The 19,131-nt window shown below is 43.4% G+C and overlaps 1 protein-coding gene across 1 annotated transcript in view; it reads right to left on the bottom strand.

Moving 5' to 3' along the window:
• Window positions 1-19,131, bottom strand: part of LOC121281476 (ran-binding protein 17-like) — a gene marked incomplete at its 5' end in the record, with an annotated part of 1,080,904 nt that overhangs the window by 947,284 nt on the left and 114,489 nt on the right. Inside the window, one exon of the mRNA XM_041194421.1 lies at window positions 12,636-12,801. Coding sequence (XP_041050355.1) covers window positions 12,636-12,801 — 166 coding nt within the window. The remainder of the gene's footprint in view (window positions 1-12,635; window positions 12,802-19,131) is intronic.

Raw genomic sequence — 19,131 nt, forward strand, 5'->3', positions numbered from 1 at the left:
TTAAATATCATAATATAAACTGGGATACTAATAGTATAAAGGGCAGAGGAGGGGAAGAGATTTAGAAGTGTGCTCAGGAGAATTTTCTGCATCAGCACGTTTCCAGCCCAATGACGAAGGAGTCATTACTGGATCTGGTCCTTGGGGAATGAGGCAGGTCAAGTGGATAGGTGTCAGTTGGGGAACATTTAGGGAACAGTGATCCTAATATCATAAAGTTTGGGTTAGTAGTGGATAAGGGCTAGAAGCAATCCTGAGTAAAAATTCTTAATTGGAGAAGAGCCAATTTCAGTGGGGTAGAAACAAATATGACCAAGGCTAAACTGAAATCAAAAATTTGCTGACAAACCTGCAGCTGCCTTTAAAAATTAGATGGTTTGTTTGCAGTTAAGGTATATTTCTATATTTGCACTCAGAGGGCTCCTGCACTTCCTGCTTGGTCCTCCTTGTCAGTTTGGCACTCATGCATTCCATCTCTGCCTGCACACAATTATGCTACAGGTAAACCAATTCCTGAAACTTAGCACTCAATCTCACGGTTGGGCTGCAGTGATGCCAGCTGATCAATCTCTGAAAACCAGAACTCGAGCTTCTTCAGCTGATGGCACTTCCTGCAAGCTACAAATGTCCTGGAGTTCCCACATGGCACAAGACACGTATTTGAAGAAGAATAGTAGAGCAAGAGAAGCCAGAGACCCTCGGGGGACAAAAGAAAGAATAGGCTGAAGCAAAAAAGGGGTGCATATGGCAGATACCAAGTTGATAATACATGCGAGATCCAGGCAGAATATAGAAAGTTCAGTGGAGAAGTGAAAATGAAATAAGAGAGGCAAATACAGAGTAGGAGAACAGACTAGCAGCTGACTTAAAAGCAAATGCAAAAATTTTCTAGGCTTATAATTGTAATATGTTGTAAAATGGTAAGAGGAGGATTGGGGTAATTAGGGAACGAAATTTGAGTTCTGTGCATGGAGGTGGAGGAAAAAATGAATACTTTGCATTTGTCCTTACCAAGGAAGGAGATGCTGCTGAATTAATAGTGAAGGAGGAGGGAGCTAAGACAATAAAAACAGAAAATGCTAGAAAAACTCAGCAGATCTGGCAACATCCGTGGAGAGAGAAACAGAGTTAATGTTTTGAGATGGTATGACTATTCTTCAGAGCTAAAGAGAAGTAGAAATGGTGCGAGTGGTGCAGGTAGAAGATAGAGGGTCAGGGATAGATGACAGCTAAGGAGGGATTGACAAAGATGTCATGGACAAAACACAAAGGGAGCTAAGACATTGGACTGATGTAAAAATCGATAAAGAGGAGATATTAGAAAGGTTGAATGCACTTAAAATGGATAAGTCACCTAAATCAGATGGAATGCATTCGAGGATACTGAGGGAAGTGAGGAAACTGCGGAGTCACTGACCAAATTCGCAAAATCTTCCTCAGATACAAGGGCGGTGCTAGAGGACTGGAGAAATGCAGATGTCACACCCTTGATCAAAAAAGAGTGTAAGGATGAACCTAGCCAGTCAGACCAGTTGGTTTAACCTTGGTGGGGTGGGGGAGGAAGGTTTTAAAAATGATAATCTGAAAGAAAATTAACAGTTATTTGGACAAGTGTTGATTAATTAAGAAAAGTCAGAACAGATCTGTTGACAGCAAATCATCTTTATCTCATTCTGCCCTGGTCGACCTATCCTTTCAGCTTGTTCTTGTCCCACTGAGCTGATTTATTCCTATCATGATAGTACTTTTTCTCCCCTTCGTCAGTTTTCTTCTGCGCCCTCCATTCCCCTAACAGTTTCCAGTTTCCTGTCCAAAACTGTCTCCTGTTCATTGCGGAATCCAAACTCTTTAAACCTTCATCCCGCACCAGGAAGGCCTCTTCTTCCTTGAACAGAGGCCTAACCAGTCTGCATCCATCACTACCCTCCTCTACCTGGCTGAACTTGTTTTCACATTGAACAAATTCTCCTTCAACTCCACTCAGTTCTTCCAAATAGGTGGTGCTGCTCTGGGTACCCACATGGGTCCTAGATATTGTATAGAACCTTGGTGAGGCCACAGCTGGAGTACTGTGGGCAGTTCTGGTTGCCACATTATAAGAAGGATGTGATTGCACTGGAGGGGGTGCAGAGGAGATTCACCAGGATTTTGCCTGGGATGAAACATTTAAGTTATGAAGAGAGGTTGGATAGACTTGGGTTGTTTTCGTTGGAGCAGAGAAGACTGAGGGGTAACCTGATTGATGTGTACAAGATTGAGGGGCATGGACAGGGTGGATAGGGAACAGCTGTTCCCCTTAGTTGAAGGGTCAGTCACAGGGGGCATAAGTTCATGGTGAGGAGCAGGAGGTTTAGAGGGATGTGAGGAAAAACTTTTTTACCCAGAGGGTGGTGACGGTCTGGAATGCACTGCCTGAGAAGGTGGTTGAGGCGGGTTGCCTCATATCCTTTAAAAAGTACCTGGATGAGCACTTGGCACGTCATAACATTCAAGGCTATGGGCAAAGTGCTGGTAAATGGGATTAGGTAGGTAGGTCAGGTGTTTCTGACATGTCGGTGCAGACTTGATGAGCCGAAGGGCCTCTTCTGCACTGTGATTCTGTGATACGCCTAACTTTTTGTGGGATATGTGGAACATCATTTGGTCTGGTCCTACTTGGGCCCCTTCTCTCACCTCATTTTCCAGAACATTGATGACAGTAGTGGTGCTGTTTTCTGCGCTCACCTTAACTGGAAAATGTCAACAGCCTCCAATTTCCACCCTTCTCTCACCATCTCAGACTCTTCCCTGACTTCTCTTTCCCCATTGATAGGTTATCAACAAAAATTCATTCTAAGCCCAGGGACTCCCACAGATAACTTGACTAGACTTCCTCACATCCTGCTTCCTGTAAGGACTCCATTCCATTCACCTAGTTTCTCTGCATCTCTTCTGATAATACAGCCTTCAATAGAAATGCTTTTGATATGTTTTCCATTGTCCTCAACCAAGGATCTCCTTCCATCCTGGTTGACAGAGCCCTCGGCCATGTCCTCCCCATCTCCTCCCATCCAAAAGCACAACAGGTTGTGTTGTCCTCACTTTCCACCCCACCAACCTCCATATTCAATCGAAAATCCTATGCCATTTCTGCCACATCCAGCGTGATGCCACTATTAAACAAATTTTCCCATCCACCTCTTTCGGCATTCCAAAGGGACCATTTCTCCATGTCGCCCTGATTCACTCCTCAATCACTCAGAACACAGCCTCCCATAGGCCCATAGAAAAGTTAGGGTGCAGGAAGAGGCCATTCAGCCCATCGTGTCTGCACCAGCCAAAAAGAAAAAAAAGAAACTAGCCACTCACTTTAATTCCACTTTCCAGCACCTGGTCCATAGCCTTGCAGGTTATAGTACATCCAGGTACCTTTTAAATGAGTTGAGCATTTCAGACTCAACCATCAACTTAGGCAGTGAATTCCAGGCGCCCACCACCCTCTGGGTGAAAAAGCTTTTCCCCATGGCCCCTCTAATCCTTCTACCAATTACCTTAAATCTATGCCCCCGGTAATTGATCCCTCAACTAGGGAGAACAAATCTTTCCTGTCTACCCTATCTAGGCCCCTCAATCTTGTACACCTCAATGAGGTCACCCCTTAGCCTCCTCTATTCTAAGGAAAACAAGCCTAGCCTATCCAATCTCTTCTCATAGCTGCAATTTTCAAGCCCTGGCAACACGCTCGTAAATCTCCTCTGCACTCTCTCCAGAGCAATTATGTCCTTCCTGTAATGTGGTGACCAGAACTGTACACAAAATTCCAGCTGTGGCCTAACCAGCATTTTATATAGTTCCATCATTACATCCCTGCTTTTGTATTCAATACCTCACCCAATAAAGGAAAGCATTCCATTTATTTTCTTTAACACCTTGTCCACCTGTTCTGCCACCTTCACGGACCTGTGGACATGTACTCCAAGGTCTCTTACTTCCTCAACCCTTTCAATAACTTCCCATTTATTGAGTATTCCCTTGATTTGTTTGCCCTCCCCAAATGCATTACCTCAAACTTTTCTGGATTGAATTCCATTTGTCACTTATCCGCCCACTCAGCCAAACCACTGATATAATTCTGGAGTCGACAGCTATCCTCTTCACTATCAACTACACAGCCAATTTTTGTGTCATCTGCAAATTACCAAATCATGCCTCCCACGCTTAAGTCTAAATCATTAATATGTACAACAAACATCAAGGGCCCCAACACTGAGCCCTGTGGAACATCACTGGAAACCGTTTTCCATTCTCAAAAACATCCATTGACCATTACCCTTCGTCTCCTCTCACTGAGCCAATTTTGGATCTTACCTGCCATCTTCCCCTAGATCCCATGAGATCTCATTTTCTTGGCCAGTCTGCCATGCGGGACCTTGTCAAATGCCTTACTGAAATCCATGTAGACGACATCTACTACACTACTCTCATCAATCCTCCTTGTTACTTCATCAAAAAATTCAATTAAGTTAGTAAGACACGATCTTCCCCTAATAAAACCATGCTGACTAACCCTGATCAATCCATGCCTTTCTAAGTGACAGTTTCTCCTGTCTCTCAGAATTGTTTCCAATAATTTGCCCACCACTGAAGTCAGATTGACCAGCCTGTAATTTTCTGGCCTACTCATGCACCCTTTTTAAATAACAGTACAATGTTCACAGACCTCCAATCCTCTGGGACCTCACCTGTATCTAGTGAGGATTGGAAAATGATCCTGAGAGCATCTATTATTTCCTCCCTGGCTTCCTTCAAAAGCCTGGGGTGCAATGTATCCGGCCCTGGTGATTTATCCACCTTCAAGGATGCCAGTCCCTCCAGTGCTTCTTCTCTCACTATGCTTATTGTATCTAATATTTCACACTCCTCCTCTTTAACTAGGCAGTCTGCATCATCCCTCTCCTTAGTGAAGATAGAGGCAAAGTACTCAATGAGAGCCCTGCCCATATCTTCTGCATCGACCCACAAGTTACCATGTACAATTCTAATAGGCCCTACCTTTTCCTTAGTTATTCTCCTGCTCTTAATGTACTGGTTAAACATCTTAGGATTTTCTCTGATTTTACCTGCCAAAATTTTTTCATATCCTTTCTTTGCTTTTCATTTTTCCTTCACCCCTGTGCTTTCTATACTCCGCTAGGCTTTCTACCGTATTAAGTCTTTTGTGACTGTCATAAGCTTTCTTTTTCTGCTTTATTTTGGCCTGGATGCTTCTGATAACCAGGGGGCTCTAGATTTGGCAGCACCGCCCTTTTTCTTTGTGGGGACATGCCTACACTGTGCTCATAGAATCTTGCCTTGAATGCCTCCCACTAATTTGACACAGTTTTTCCCTCAAATAGCTGGATCCAGTCCACTCTCACCAGCTCACCTCTCAGATTTATAAAATTTGTCTTCCCCCAATTTAGAAATTTAACTCCTGTTCTATCATTCTCTTCCATAATGATTTTAAATCTAACTATATTATGGTCACTATTTCCAAAATGATCCCCCACTGCTACTTTAACCAGCTGCCCAGCTTCATTTCCTAATTGTGTCCCCTCTCGTTGGGCTTGTTACGTGCTGGATAAAAAAGTTCTCCTGAATGCAGTTCAAGAATTTTATGCCCTTCACATCGTTCATATCCCAATTATTAGGATAGTTGAAGACCCCAGTGATTATAGCCCTATTGCTTTTGCACTCAAAAATCTATCTACATATTTGGCCTTCTAGCTCCCTTCCACTATTTGGAGGCCCACAGTACACTCCTAGCAGTATGACTGCCCTTTTTGTTTTCTGAGCTCAATCCATATGGCTTCAATAGATGCTTCATTTAGTATATCATCCCTCCTCACAACTGGAGTTGATTCTTTAACCAAAATGCTACACCCCCACCATTTTTATCCCCCTCCATATCCTGCCTGAAAACTCTATATCCAGGGATGTTGAGTTGCCATTCTTGCCCCTCCTTAAGCCAAGGTTCCGTTATAGCCATGATATCATGCTGCCATGTGTCTATCTGTGCCCTCAGCTCATTGGCTTTATTTACTACACTCTTTGTATTTACATATATATCTTTTAACCCTGCCAAATTGCTGTGCTGTACACTTTTTAATGTGTGCTACTTCTGTCTTTCAGAGTCACTCACCAATTCTTTATCTCCCATTCCCTACTCTGAATTTGCCCTCTGGTTCCCATCCCCCTGCCAATCTAATTTAAACACTGCCTCCAACAGCACTAGCAAATCTCCCTGCGTGGATATTCATCCCAGTCCTGTTCAGGTGTAGATCGGCTTGTACAGGTCCCACCGTCCCCAGAACCGGTCCAAATGTCTCGGAAATTTGATGCCCTTCCTCCAAACCAGCTTTCCAGCCATGTGTTTATTTCTACACTCGCTTACATGTGGGATGGGGAGTAATCCTGAGATTACTGCTTTAGAGGTCCTGCTTTTCAATCTCCTTTTTAGCTCCCTAAAGTCTATTTTCAGGACCTCATCCCCTTTCCTACCTATGTCATAGATACCTATATGGACCACGACCTCAGGTTGATCACCCTCCCCCAGAAGAATCTCCTGCAGCCACTCCGTGACATCCTTGACCCTGGCACCAGGGAGGCAACATACCATCCTGGATTCACGTCTACAGCCACAGAAATGCCTGTATGTTCCCCTAACTAACAAATCCCCTATCACCACTGTTCTTACCTTCTTTCTCACCTCCTGTACAGCAGAGCTGACTGTGGTGCCACAAACGTGGCTCTGACTGCGCTCCTCCAAGGAACCAACGCCCTCACTGGTATCCAAAAAGGAAAACCGATTGGTGAGTGGTACCCCAGAGGACTCCTGCACTACCTGCCTAATTTTCTTGGGCTGCCTGGCAGTCACCCATTCCCTTTTTGCCTCTAGGCTCCTAACCTGCAATGCGACCAGCTCTCTGAACGTGCTATCCACGAGGCTCTCTGCCTAGCAAATGTGCCACAGTAACTCCAATCACCACTCAAGCTCCGAAAGCCGGAGCTCAAGGTTCTGCAGCTGGTGACACTTCCTGCATATGTGGTCGTCTAGGGCACGGGTAGCAACCACAACTTCCCACATATTATAAGATGCACATATCCAGCGACCGAACTGTCCTGCCATGGTTTCAATTTACTTCCCTTGCATTAACTTTATTTTACTTTGCTTTACTTATGCAACTTTATTTTATCTAGCCTCCACTTAACGTTATTTCCCGATTGCTTGTGTTTTTATTTAAATGTAAGTAGCCCCTTCTTTTTAAAATAATGAATTGTTCTAATTCTCAGCTACGTGACAGCAGCAACCTGTCCCATTACCAATCTCGTTGGCCCTGTACCGCCAACTCTTCTGTCACTCCTACCTTCCACCTAACAGCAGCTTGTCACCAACCAATGAACTTATGTTTCTCTTGTGAAGTTAGGTGCTGCTGGCTGTCTGGCTCAAGGTCCTGCTCTCGCACTCTCCTCTTGGAGCTCCTGGCTGCCTGTCCTAGTGTCCTCCTTTTGCATTCTCCTCCAGGTGCTGCTGACTGCCTGTCCAGGGTCCTCCAACCACACTCTCCTCTAGGTGTTGCTGGCTGCCTGCCCCAGGGTGGTCCTTTCACACTCTCCTCTAGGTGTTGCTGGCTGCCAGCCCCAGGGTGGTCCTTTCACACTCTCCTCTAAGTGCTGCTGACTGCCTGTCCCACGGTGGCCCTCTCGCACACTTCTCAAGGTACTGCTGACTGCCTGGTTTGGGGCTCTCCTCCCACACTCTCCTTCCCACTGCACCTTTTCCTGCAAACTCAGGAGAAGTAACACCCATCCTATTAACTCCGCTCTTCACTGCACCCACTTTGTTTTCTATTTCTTTGCAGGTTTTGGTTATACCCTCCTTTTTCCCCTATTTTTGCTTTCAGAAGGCAGCAGTTTATCATTCTGCCATTCACACCACCTCGAGACAAATCTTTTGTTTCTTTACTTGTCCCATTACCAATCTCTTTGGCCCTGTACCACCAACTCTTCTGTCACTCCGACCTTTCACCTTATCACAGACCTTCCCTTTTTACCTTTTTCCACTTCCACCACCATCCCTCACAAACATCTTTCACTTACTTAAAATGTTTAAAAGCTTGGCAAAAGAACAAGGAGCAAACTAGAATAAAAATGATTAATCGGAGGAGTGCCAGTTTCAATGGGGCAAGATCATATCCAGCCCAGGTAAAATGAAATCAAAGATTGGCAGGCAAAACTGCAAAGACACAATAGGCTGCCTTTAAAAAGGATATGATTCAGGTGAAGTGGAGATAGATTTTCACAAGGGCTATGGTAAGACAAACAGATAGTGCTCCCTGGATGACGAAAGAGATGGAATCTAAGATGAAACAGAAAAAAGGTGCGCATGACAGCTTTCAGGTTGATAATACAATTGAGAACTAAGTTGAATCTGGAAAGTTCAGAAAGCAAGCAAAAAAAAAGTGAGAAGCCAAGAGAGATTATTAGAAGAGATTATCAGCCAACATAAAAGGGAATCCAAAAGTTTTCTTTGACATAAAAATAGTAAAAGAATGGTAAAAGGAGTGGGCCGATTAGGGCCAAAAGGGAGATTTCTGCATGAAGGCAGAGGGCATGACTGACGTATTAAAGGAGTACTTTGCATCTATCTTTACCAAGGAAGGAGATGCTTCCAAAGTCATGGTGAAATTGGAGGTAGCTGAGACACAGGATGGACTGAAAATTAATAAAGAATAAGTATTAGAAAGGCTCCTTCTACTTAAATTTGATAAGTCATCAGGACCAGATGGGATGCATCCGAGGATACTGAGACAAATAAAGGTGTAAACTGAGGAGGCACTAGCCAAAATCTTCCAATCCTCCTTAGGTGCAGGGGTGGTGCCAGAATGCAAATGTTATACCCTTATTCAAACAAAGAGTGTAAGAATAAACCTAGCAACTATAGGCCAATCAGTTTAATCTTGTTGGTGGGAAAGTTTCTAGAAATAATAACTCATTACAAAATTAACAGTCACTTGGACAAATGTGAATTGTTTAAGGAAATCCAGCACAAATTTGTTAATGGAAAATTATATTTAACTAACTTGAGATTTTTGACGAGGTAACAGTGAGGGTTGAGGAGGGAAATGTAGTTGATGCATGGACTTCCAAAGGGCTTTTGATAAGGTACCAAATAACAAGCTTGTCAGCAAAGTTAAAGGCCATGGAATAAAAAGAAACAGTGGCAGCATGGACATGAAGTTGGTTGAGTGAAAGGAAACAGAGTCGTGGTGCACGGCTGTTTTTTGAACTGGAGGAAGATACAGAGGAGGGTTCCTCAGGGATTAGTATTCGGACCACTGTTTTTCTTGATCTACATTAATAACCTGGACTTGGGCGTGCAGGGCACAATTTCAAGATTTGCAGATGGCACAAAACATGCAAGTATTGACAACTGCGAGAAGTTTAGTGATAGACTTCACAAGGACACAGACAGGCAGAATGGGTGGAAATACCTGGCAGATGAAATGTAATGCACAGAAGTGTGAAATAACACATTTTGGTGGCAAGAAAAGGAGAAACAATATAAAATAAAGGGTGCAATTCCAAAAAGGGTGCAGGAAAAGAGAGATCCAGTGGTATATCTGCACAAATCATTGAAGGTGGCAGAAGGTTATGGTGAACCTTTGTAAAACACTGTTTTGGCCTCAGCTGGAGTAGCGCCCCCAGTTCTGGGCACCATGCTTTCTGAAGGTTGTGCAGGTATTGCAAAGGGCTCAGAAACGATTTACAAGACTGGTTCCAGGGAAGGGAGACTTCAGCAATGAGGATAGATTGGAGAAGCTGAAGATGTTCTCCTTCAAGAGGAGAAAGTTGAGAGGAGGTTTGATAGAGGTATTCAAAATCCTGAGGGCTCTGTACAGAGCAGACAGGGGGTAACAATTCCCACTGAAGTGTCGCAAACGAGGGAACACTAATTTGATATGAATGGTTAGGATCTGGAATATATTGCCTGCAAGTGTGGTGAAGGTAGATTTAATTTTGGTTTTCAAAAGGATATTGATTAATTATCTAACAAGAAAAATATTGCAGGGCTACAGAGAAAAGGCTCGGCAGTGCAACTAGCTGATTCGCTCTTGAAAGAGCCAGCATGGACACGATGGGTTGAATGGCCTCCTTCTAGGGTATAAACATTTTATGATTCTCTGATTCTACAATGTAATACATCTCTAACTTTTCTCATTTCTGATGAAAACTCATCGAACTGAAAATGTAACTGTTTTTCTCTCCACAGATGTTGCCTGATCTGCTGAGTATTTCCAGCATTTCCTGATTTTATTTCATATTGAACTAACTTGATTGAGTACTTTGATGAGGTAACAGATGGGTTGATGATGGTAATGCAGTTAAACATGGACTTCCAAAAGGTACTTAGTGAAGTGCCACATAATAGGCTCCCAGCAAAGTTGAAGCCCATGAAATAAAAGGGACAATAGCAAGTGGATACAAATTTAACTAAGTGACAGGAAACAGAGAATATTGCTGAATGGTTGTTTAGCAGACCTGGAGGAGGATTTAAGTAGGGTTTCCCAGAGGTTGGGACTAGAATCCTGCTTTTTTAATATTATTGACTTTGACTTGGGTGTTCAGGGTGCAATTTCAAAATATGCATATGACACAAAACTCAGAAATATTTTGTACTGTGTGAAGAATAATGATAGACTTCAAGAGGAAATAGGAAGGCTGGTGGAATGGGTGGACCGGTGGCAAGTGAAATTTAATGCAGAGTAGTGTGAAGTGATTTTTTTAGGAGGAACAAGGAGAGACAATATAAAATAAAGGGTACAGTTCTAAAGTGGGTGCAGTAACAGAGATCTGGGGTATATGTACACAAATCATTGAAGTCGGCAGGACAGGTTGATTATAGTGATTGAAAAGACATACAGGATCCTGGGTTTTATAAATGGAAGCATACAGAACAAAATCAAGAAGGTTATGATGAACCTTTATAAAACACTGGTTCAGCCTGAACTAAAGTATCGTTTTCAATTTTGGATACCCACTTTAAGATGGATGTGAAGACTTTGGAGATAGTGTAGAAAAGACTGACCAGACTGGTTCCAGGGATGAGGAACTTCAATTATGTGGATAGATTGGAGAAGCTTGAGATGTTCTCCTTACAGAAAAGAGGGTTGGTTCGATTTGATAGAGGTGTTCCACCACCTCCAGCGTGATTCCACCAACAAGCACATCTTCCTCTCCCCTCCCCTGTCAGCATTCCAAAGGGTCTGTTTCCTCCACAATACTCTGGTCGACTCCTCTATTATCCTCAACACCTCGTCCCCTTCCCACAGTGCCTTCCCATGCAATTGCAGAAGGGGTAATACCTGCCCTTTTACCTCCTCTTGTCTCACTGTCCAAGGCCCAAATATTCCTTCCAGGCTAAGCAGCAATTTGCTTGTACTTCTTTTACTTTAGTCTACTGTATTTGCTGCTCACAATGTGGTCTCTTCTATTTTGGGAAGACCAAACGCAGGCTGGGTGGCCACTTTGTGCATGACCCCAATCTTCCAGTTGCTTGCCATTTTAATTCACCACCTTGCTCTCACACTCACATTTCTGTTCTCAGCCTGTAGTGTTCCAGTGAAGCTCACCCAAGCTTCATTAACAGCGCTACAATTTCCGATTAGGCACTTTACAGCCTTCTGGACTCAGGCCATGAACTCTGTCTTCCATTTTCATTCAATTTTTTTTAAAGCCAGCCTGTAAATTGTTTTAAAAACAAAAAAACTGCGGATGCTGGGAAATCCTGTAAATTGTTTTCATGTTTCTGCTTTCAGACAGAGACCTTCATTATTCTGCCATTAACATTCACTGGACCAATGCTTTGTTTCTTTGCTACAACCATTACCACTCCCTTGGCCTTTCATTCCATGGCATCTTTGTTATTTAATCTCACTCACCCTCTACCCTAGCCCAGAGCTTCCTTTTTGTCCTTCCTCCCCCTCCTCATTTTCACTAGCATAAAATCCATCACATTTCTACCTCTCTACAGCTCTGAAGAGTCATACAGACTCAAAACATTAACTCTTTTTCTCTCTCCACAGATGCTACCAGGCCTGCTGAGTATTTCCAGCACTTTCTGTTTTTATTTCAGATTTCCAGCATCCACAGTAATTTGCTTCTTATCCGCAGTATTTTGCTTTTATTCTCTTTATAGCTTTCCTTGATTCCCATACATGGTTCAGCTGCTGCAGTCTGTGAATCTGAAACTATAGCGAAACAGTAGTAACACAAATTATATTCTACAAATCAAAATACCAGAAGAAATAATAATTGTTAAATAAAAAGGAAGGACTTTAAACAGAAATTGATGGAAATATGTGGCAGGCTAGCAACACCAAGAAGACAAAGATTAATATTTGGCTGGAATGCTTCATGAGAATTAACCCAAAATGTAATCTATCTTTCTTCTTTCAGATGCTGATCAATTTCTGCTTTTAGTTCAGTTTCTAGTGTTTATGGGTTTTCAATTATTTATTTTTAAATGGAAGCCTGATTTTTTCCCCCAAATTAACTTCATACAATTTAAATAAAACAAGAGCAGTCTTGCCATTTCCTTTGTTGTCCCATCTCACCTGTCCTCCAGTTGGTTGGAATCTGCACAGTGCAAAGATCATCTGTGGATTCATCGGCTGAGCTCCCAATGAAGTCAAAGCTAAGGCAGTTCAGGACAAGCTTGAGGAGTTGCATAACCAAATTGTGTTGCCTTTGGTCCTGAAGGTTTAAGGGCTTTGTCAACACCTAAACAGAACAAGAATCTTAAAATGGAAACAACCTATGGACTGAAAGTATAGCGATCTTTATAATTACATTCCTCTGGTTGGTTTATGGCTAAAAGACACCATCAGATGTTGTGTTGATCACAAGGACCTATTTTCTGTTTTGCATTGTGAAAAAGCACCCAACAAGAATCTGTGTGGTCAGGTGTGAAGAAATTTGGATTGTGGGGAGGGTGGGGTAAAATAAAAAAGCTTCACTATGTTGTGAAGAGTGATTTTTTTTGTGGATAATCCAGTGAACAGTAATTCAAAGCTCACCACGTGAGGGAAGGAAACCTGACATCTTTATCCTCTTTGGACTTCATGTTACTCCAGTTTTGAGAATTTGAATTAATTTCAAAAAAATTTAGAACTTAAAACTTAAAAGTATTTTTTTTAATCATTCAGGCCAGCCTTTATTGCCCATCATTCAGAGGGCATTTAAGAGTCAACCACATTGCTGTAGGTCTGGAGTCACATATAGGCCAGACTAGGTAAGGACGGCAAATTTCCTTCCCTAAAGGACATTAGTGAACCAGATGGGTTTTTTTACAACAATCAACAATGGTTTCATGGTCATAGTTAGACTTTTAATTCCAGATTTTTATTGAATTCAAATTCCACCATCTGCCATGGCGGGATTCAAACCCAGGTCCCCAGAGCATTACCCTGAGTCTCTGGATTATTAGACCAGCAACAATACCACTACGCCTTTGCCTCCCCTAAAAATGAGCATGAAGCTATTACACTGTCATCAAAACTCAACTGGTTCACTGATGCCCTTTAGGGAAGGCAACTTGACATCTTTATCCTCTTTGGACTACACGTTACTCCAGTTCCAATCCAACGTGGTTGACTCTTAGCAGACCTCTGAAGTGGCTGAGAAAGCTACTCATTTGTACATGATCAGCCAGGGATAGGCTAGAAAATGCTGGCCTTGCCAGCAACACACAGCTGAAGGATAAATTTTAAGAAGTAATTCAAAACTTACAGCATTTTAAAAATTACAACGTTGAGCAAAAACATCATGTTTATTAATGCACAACTCTGAAGTTGTTTTGCAACAGTATCCATTCAGTCACTGCTCAGTGGTTCACTGCTACACATGCGCTCAACACTTATTAAGGGCAAGGGCACTAGTTCTTAATTTTCATAGAAAAATGGAGGGAATTACAGAATGCTGCCCGCAAAACATCAGTAAAATCAGAAAAGCACATGTAAATAATACCAACACTAGTGCATAGTTTTACAAGGGTCATTGGTTTTCAGGCAGGATTGTGGAACTCAATCCCCAGAACACCCATATGAAGAACAAAATCTCATACAATAAAAACAGAATTTGACAGATTCAGTAACAGCAAACCATGACACTCGGATAACAAAATTTGAGAATGATCAAATCTGCAGTAATGGTTCCACGGCACAGACTTAACATGATGTAAGGACCCTAGGTCAGGTACTTATGAACTGTAGGCTCACAAAGTTAATTAGCGCAGACTTTAGGAATTTGCCGAAATCCTTTGCTTCCAAGCAATAATTAGTTAGCTCATCCTAGATCTCACTCACTCTGCACCTCACTCCCTGTACCTGCTTCACTAAACCTCACTCACCCTATAGCCCCAAACTGTTTGGTTCACAACCTGCAGGCTGAGCTAATTGCGCTAACTACTATTCAAAAGTCTTCAGGGTTCCTTTGCTTACAAATAATTTTATTAAAGCCCTAATAATAATTTATTTGGCCAAATATCCACGATACCTTACATAAGAAAAGCAATAGACTTGGGCTTCAGACCCAATGTAAACACTCATTCAGATAGTTTAGATTATAATGAACATCACAGCACACATGGAGGAGGGAACTTGCTCCATATGATTCCATACGCTACCTGCCATTTGATGAAATGTTGGTGAAATATTGATGTTCAGAGATGCTTCGTTGTGCTTGTACAAGGAACTCAAAGTGTACAGCAAGCAATTAGGAAAGGCAAATAGCATGTTAGCCTTTATTGCACTGGAATTGAGTACAGTTATCAGGAAGTCCTGCTACAATTGTACAGGGCTTTGGTGAGATCATAACTGGAATACTGTGTGCAATTAAGGTCTCCATATTTAAGGAAGGATGTACTTGTTTTGGAGTGCGGCGAAGATTCATTAGATTGATTCTGGGGTGAGGGAGTTGTCCTATGATGAAAAGCCGAGTAAATTGGGCCTATACTCTCCTGAGTTTGGAAGAACGAGAGGTGATCTCAATGCAACACACAGGATTCTGAAATGGCCTGACAGGGCAGATACTGGGAGGTTCTTTTCCCTGGGTGGGGAATCTAGAACAGTCTCAGGATAAGAAGTCAATCATTTCGGATTGTAGGAAGAAGAAACTTGTTCAATCAAAGGGTTGTGTAACATCTGAATTTGCTACCCCAGGTTATGGATGCTCTATCACTGAATGTAATGAAGGCTGGGATAAATGGACTTTTAGTCTCTCAGGGAATCAAGGGATATGGGGAGCAGGTGAGAACATGAGGTTGAAGCAGAAGGTCCGCCAAGATGGTACTGAATGGTGGATCAGGCTGTATTGTCTACACCTGCTCCCATTTCTTATATTCTTATGAATTAAACATAGATACTTCTCTGAGTCTCTGACCTCAACCATTGGCAAGAAAGGACTTGCAGTCAACACAGTCCAATAATTGCACCATCCACTGAAAGAACTTCAATCCAGATTTAGAATCTGAAGTTACTCATTCGTAAAGCAGGTCTCAGTTGCAATGTTATCTTGAATATTAGAAATGTTAGCTTGACTCGTGGTTAAAATCACAAACAACCAAAACTAACTGGCCAGTACAAGTGACCGTAGAGAGTTTTGTCAGCACCAAACAGAAAGGAGGGAGACACATTCCGAAACATTGAAACCAGGCTTGTCCAACCTTTTCAAATGGGGGGCGGCGGCAACATGTCAATTTTTTTCTCACTCAAGGGGCTGATGCTCAAATTTTGGTAAGATAAGTTTTCTCACAACATTAAGCACAAATTTCAAAAATATCAATGCCAAACCAATGCATTTCAAAGAGGGGTAAATAATAAAAAATCCCATTAAAATGTGCCAAGCAGCAGAGTTCACCAATAAAACTTTTTTTTTTGCCTTTTCACTTAAGGAGCACAGCTAGAGAGAGACAGACTAGGCCCCAGGGTTACAAGGGAAGGGGTGGGGACCAGGTCTGAGCTAAGGACTTGGGTTTCACTAACATTGACCTTGCATTCACCTCTGGTGGCACACATTCCATGTTGGCCTCAGCAGAACTGATACAAAAGCAGGCATCGGAAGCGGGTTGCCTTTCAACCTGGGTTTCCTCCTCTCCCGATTTGCTTTGTCAGTAGGTTTTTGAGGTGGAGGATGAGGAAGGCAGCGTGTGTGTGTTTCCAGCTCACTCCAAGTCTCAGGGTTTTCACTCGCACACAAAATCACCAGCTCTGTCTCTCTCTCTCTCTCTTTCTCGCACACATGCACGCACACAAACACTCACGCAGGCAGACTCACGCACACACACAGAGACAGACACACAGACCCACACACACATATACAGGCATTCAATGGCATTACCATCGCTGAAACCCCCACTATCAATATACCATAACATGGTTACCCTTGGCCAGAAACTGAACTGGACTCACCATATAAATACTGTGACTACAAGAGCAGGTCAGGGGCTAGGAATCCTGTAGCGAGTAACTCACTTCCTGACTCCCCAAAGCCTGTCCACCATCTACAAGGCACAAGTCAGGAGTGTGGTGGAATGTTCTCCACTTACCTGGAATAGCATAGCTCCAACAATACTCAAGAAGCTTGACATTATCCGGGACAAAGCAGTCCGCTTGATTGGCACCACATCCACAAACATTCACTCCCTCCACCACCGACGCACATTAGCAGCAGTGTGTACCATCTACAATATGCACTGCAGGAACTCGCCAAGGCTCCTTCAACAGCACCTTCCATACCTACGACCACTACCATCTAGAAGGACAAGGGCAGCAGAGACATGGGAACATCACCACCTGGAAGTTCCCTTCCAAGCCACTCACATCCTGACTTGGAAATATATTGCTGTTCCTTTACTGTCATTGAACCAAAATCGTGGAACTCCCTCTCGAATAGCACTGTGGATGTACCTACACCACATGGACTGCAGGGGTTCCAAGAAGGCAGTTCACCATCATCTTCTCAAGGGCAATTATGAATGGTCAATAAATGCTGGCCTAGCTAGCGATGCCCACATCCCATGAGTAAATAAGAAAAAGCCCCTATTCCCCAGTCTCCCTCCCTCTCCTCCAAGCCCGCATTCCCAGTCTCCCTTTCTCTCTCCTCCAAGCTCCCATTCCCCATTCTCTCTCTCTAAGCCCCCATTCCCCAATCTTTCTCTCTCTCCAAGCCCACATTCCCCAGTCTCCCTGAGTCCCCATTCCCCCTTTCTCTTTGAGCCCCCATTCCCGAGTCTCCCCGCTCACCAAGCTCTCATTCTCGAGTCTCCCACTCTCCAAGCTCCCATTCCCAAGTTCCCATTCCCAAGTCTCCCACTCTCCAAGCTCCAAGTCCCCAGTCTCTCACTCTCCAAGCTCCCAGTCTCCCCATTCTCCAAGCACCCAGTCCACAGTCTCCCATTCTCCAAGCTCCCAGACCCCCACTCTCTAAGCTCCCAGACCAGCCAAGCTCAGCCCTGTGTGCTGGCAGTAAAATGACACCATTGGGTTGGAGAGTGAGGGCGGACTGCAGTGGTAAATTTAAATTGCTGATCTCCTGGGATGCTGCAGTTTTGTTCTGGGGAGAGTTGGGAATCCCCAGTATATAACAGGCAGTTAATTCAGTATCTCCAGTTTTATAATGCTGCCCAAGGATAAAATGCACCCAATATCTTGATTTGGCTCCTGATGACACGTTCTTTTATCTGTTTGTAATATTGTGCAGTCAAATTATTTCCTTGTGCCTTAAAATCAGTTAGATCTCAATAACTAAGATGAAATCAAAATACTGCAGATGTTGGAAATCTGAAACAAAAACAGAAAATGCTGGAAAAACTCAACAGGTCTGACAGTATCTGTGGAGAGAGAAAAACAAAGTTAACGTTTCGAGTCCGTATTACCCTTCTTCAGAGCTGAAGAGAAGTGGGAATGTGATTAAATTTATACTGCTGAAGGAGGGGTGGGGCAGGTGGAGCTGGATAGAAGGCCAGCAATAGGTGGGGACAAAGGAGGGATTGACAAAGATGTCATGAAACTAAATGACAGAGATTGTTAAGGGTAGTAATTAGTGCTAAAAAAAAGGCGCTAATAGTGGCGTAAAGGTAAGAAAGCAGAACAAGGGTAGCATTGTGTGAAAAAACAATATGAAACAAGCGCAGATGGCCCTGGAGGGGATGAGGTAGGGGGAGAGGCAGGTGGTGGGGAAAAAATAGATAGAAAATGGAATATAAAAGAGGATAAAACTATATGAATATGGATAATTGAAGAAAAATAAAAATAAGTGGATAAAAAAATGAATGTAGAAGGGGATGATAAAAACAGGGGGTGAGGATGGAGGAAAGAGTTTATGGTCTGAAGTCAATGTTAAGTCCAGAAGGCTGTAAGGTGCCTAATCAGAAGATGAGGTGCTATTCCTCCAGTTTGCTTTGGGCTTCAATGGAACATTGCAGCAGGCCAAGGACGGACATGTAGGCATGAATGCAGGATGGTGTGTTGAAATAGCAAGCAGCAGGATGGTCTGGGTCATGCTTAAGGACAGACCGAAGGTGTTCCGCAAAGTGGTGGTCCAGTCTATGTTTGGTCTCCCCGATGTAGAGGAGACCACATTGGGAGCAGCGAATGCAGTATACGAAATTGAAGGAGACACAAGTGAAGTGCTGCTTCACCTGAAAGGAGTGTATGGGCCCTTGGACGGTGATGAGGTAAAGGGGCAGGTGTTGCACCGTCAGCGATTGCATGGGAAGGTGCCGTGGAAAGGAAATGAGGTGTTGACAGTGCTGGAGGAGTGGACCAGGGCATCCCGGAGGGAACGGTCCTTATGCTGACAGGGGGGAATGAGGGGAAGATGTGTTTGGCGGTGGAGTTGGAGGAAATGGCAAAGGGTGATCCTTTGAATGCAGAGGGTGGTGGGGTGAAAAGGGAGGACAAGGAGGACTCTACATGGTTCTGGGAGGGAGGGGAAGGTGTTAGGGCAGAGGCGCGGGAGGTGGGTCGGACACGGCTGAGGGCCCTGTCAACCCACAGTGGGTGGGAAACCTCAGTTAAAGAAGGAGGAAGACATGCCAGTAGCAGGACTATA

This window comes from Carcharodon carcharias, chromosome 8 (assembly GCF_017639515.1).
Source record: "Carcharodon carcharias isolate sCarCar2 chromosome 8, sCarCar2.pri, whole genome shotgun sequence".
Taxonomy (NCBI): domain Eukaryota; kingdom Metazoa; phylum Chordata; class Chondrichthyes; order Lamniformes; family Lamnidae; genus Carcharodon; species Carcharodon carcharias.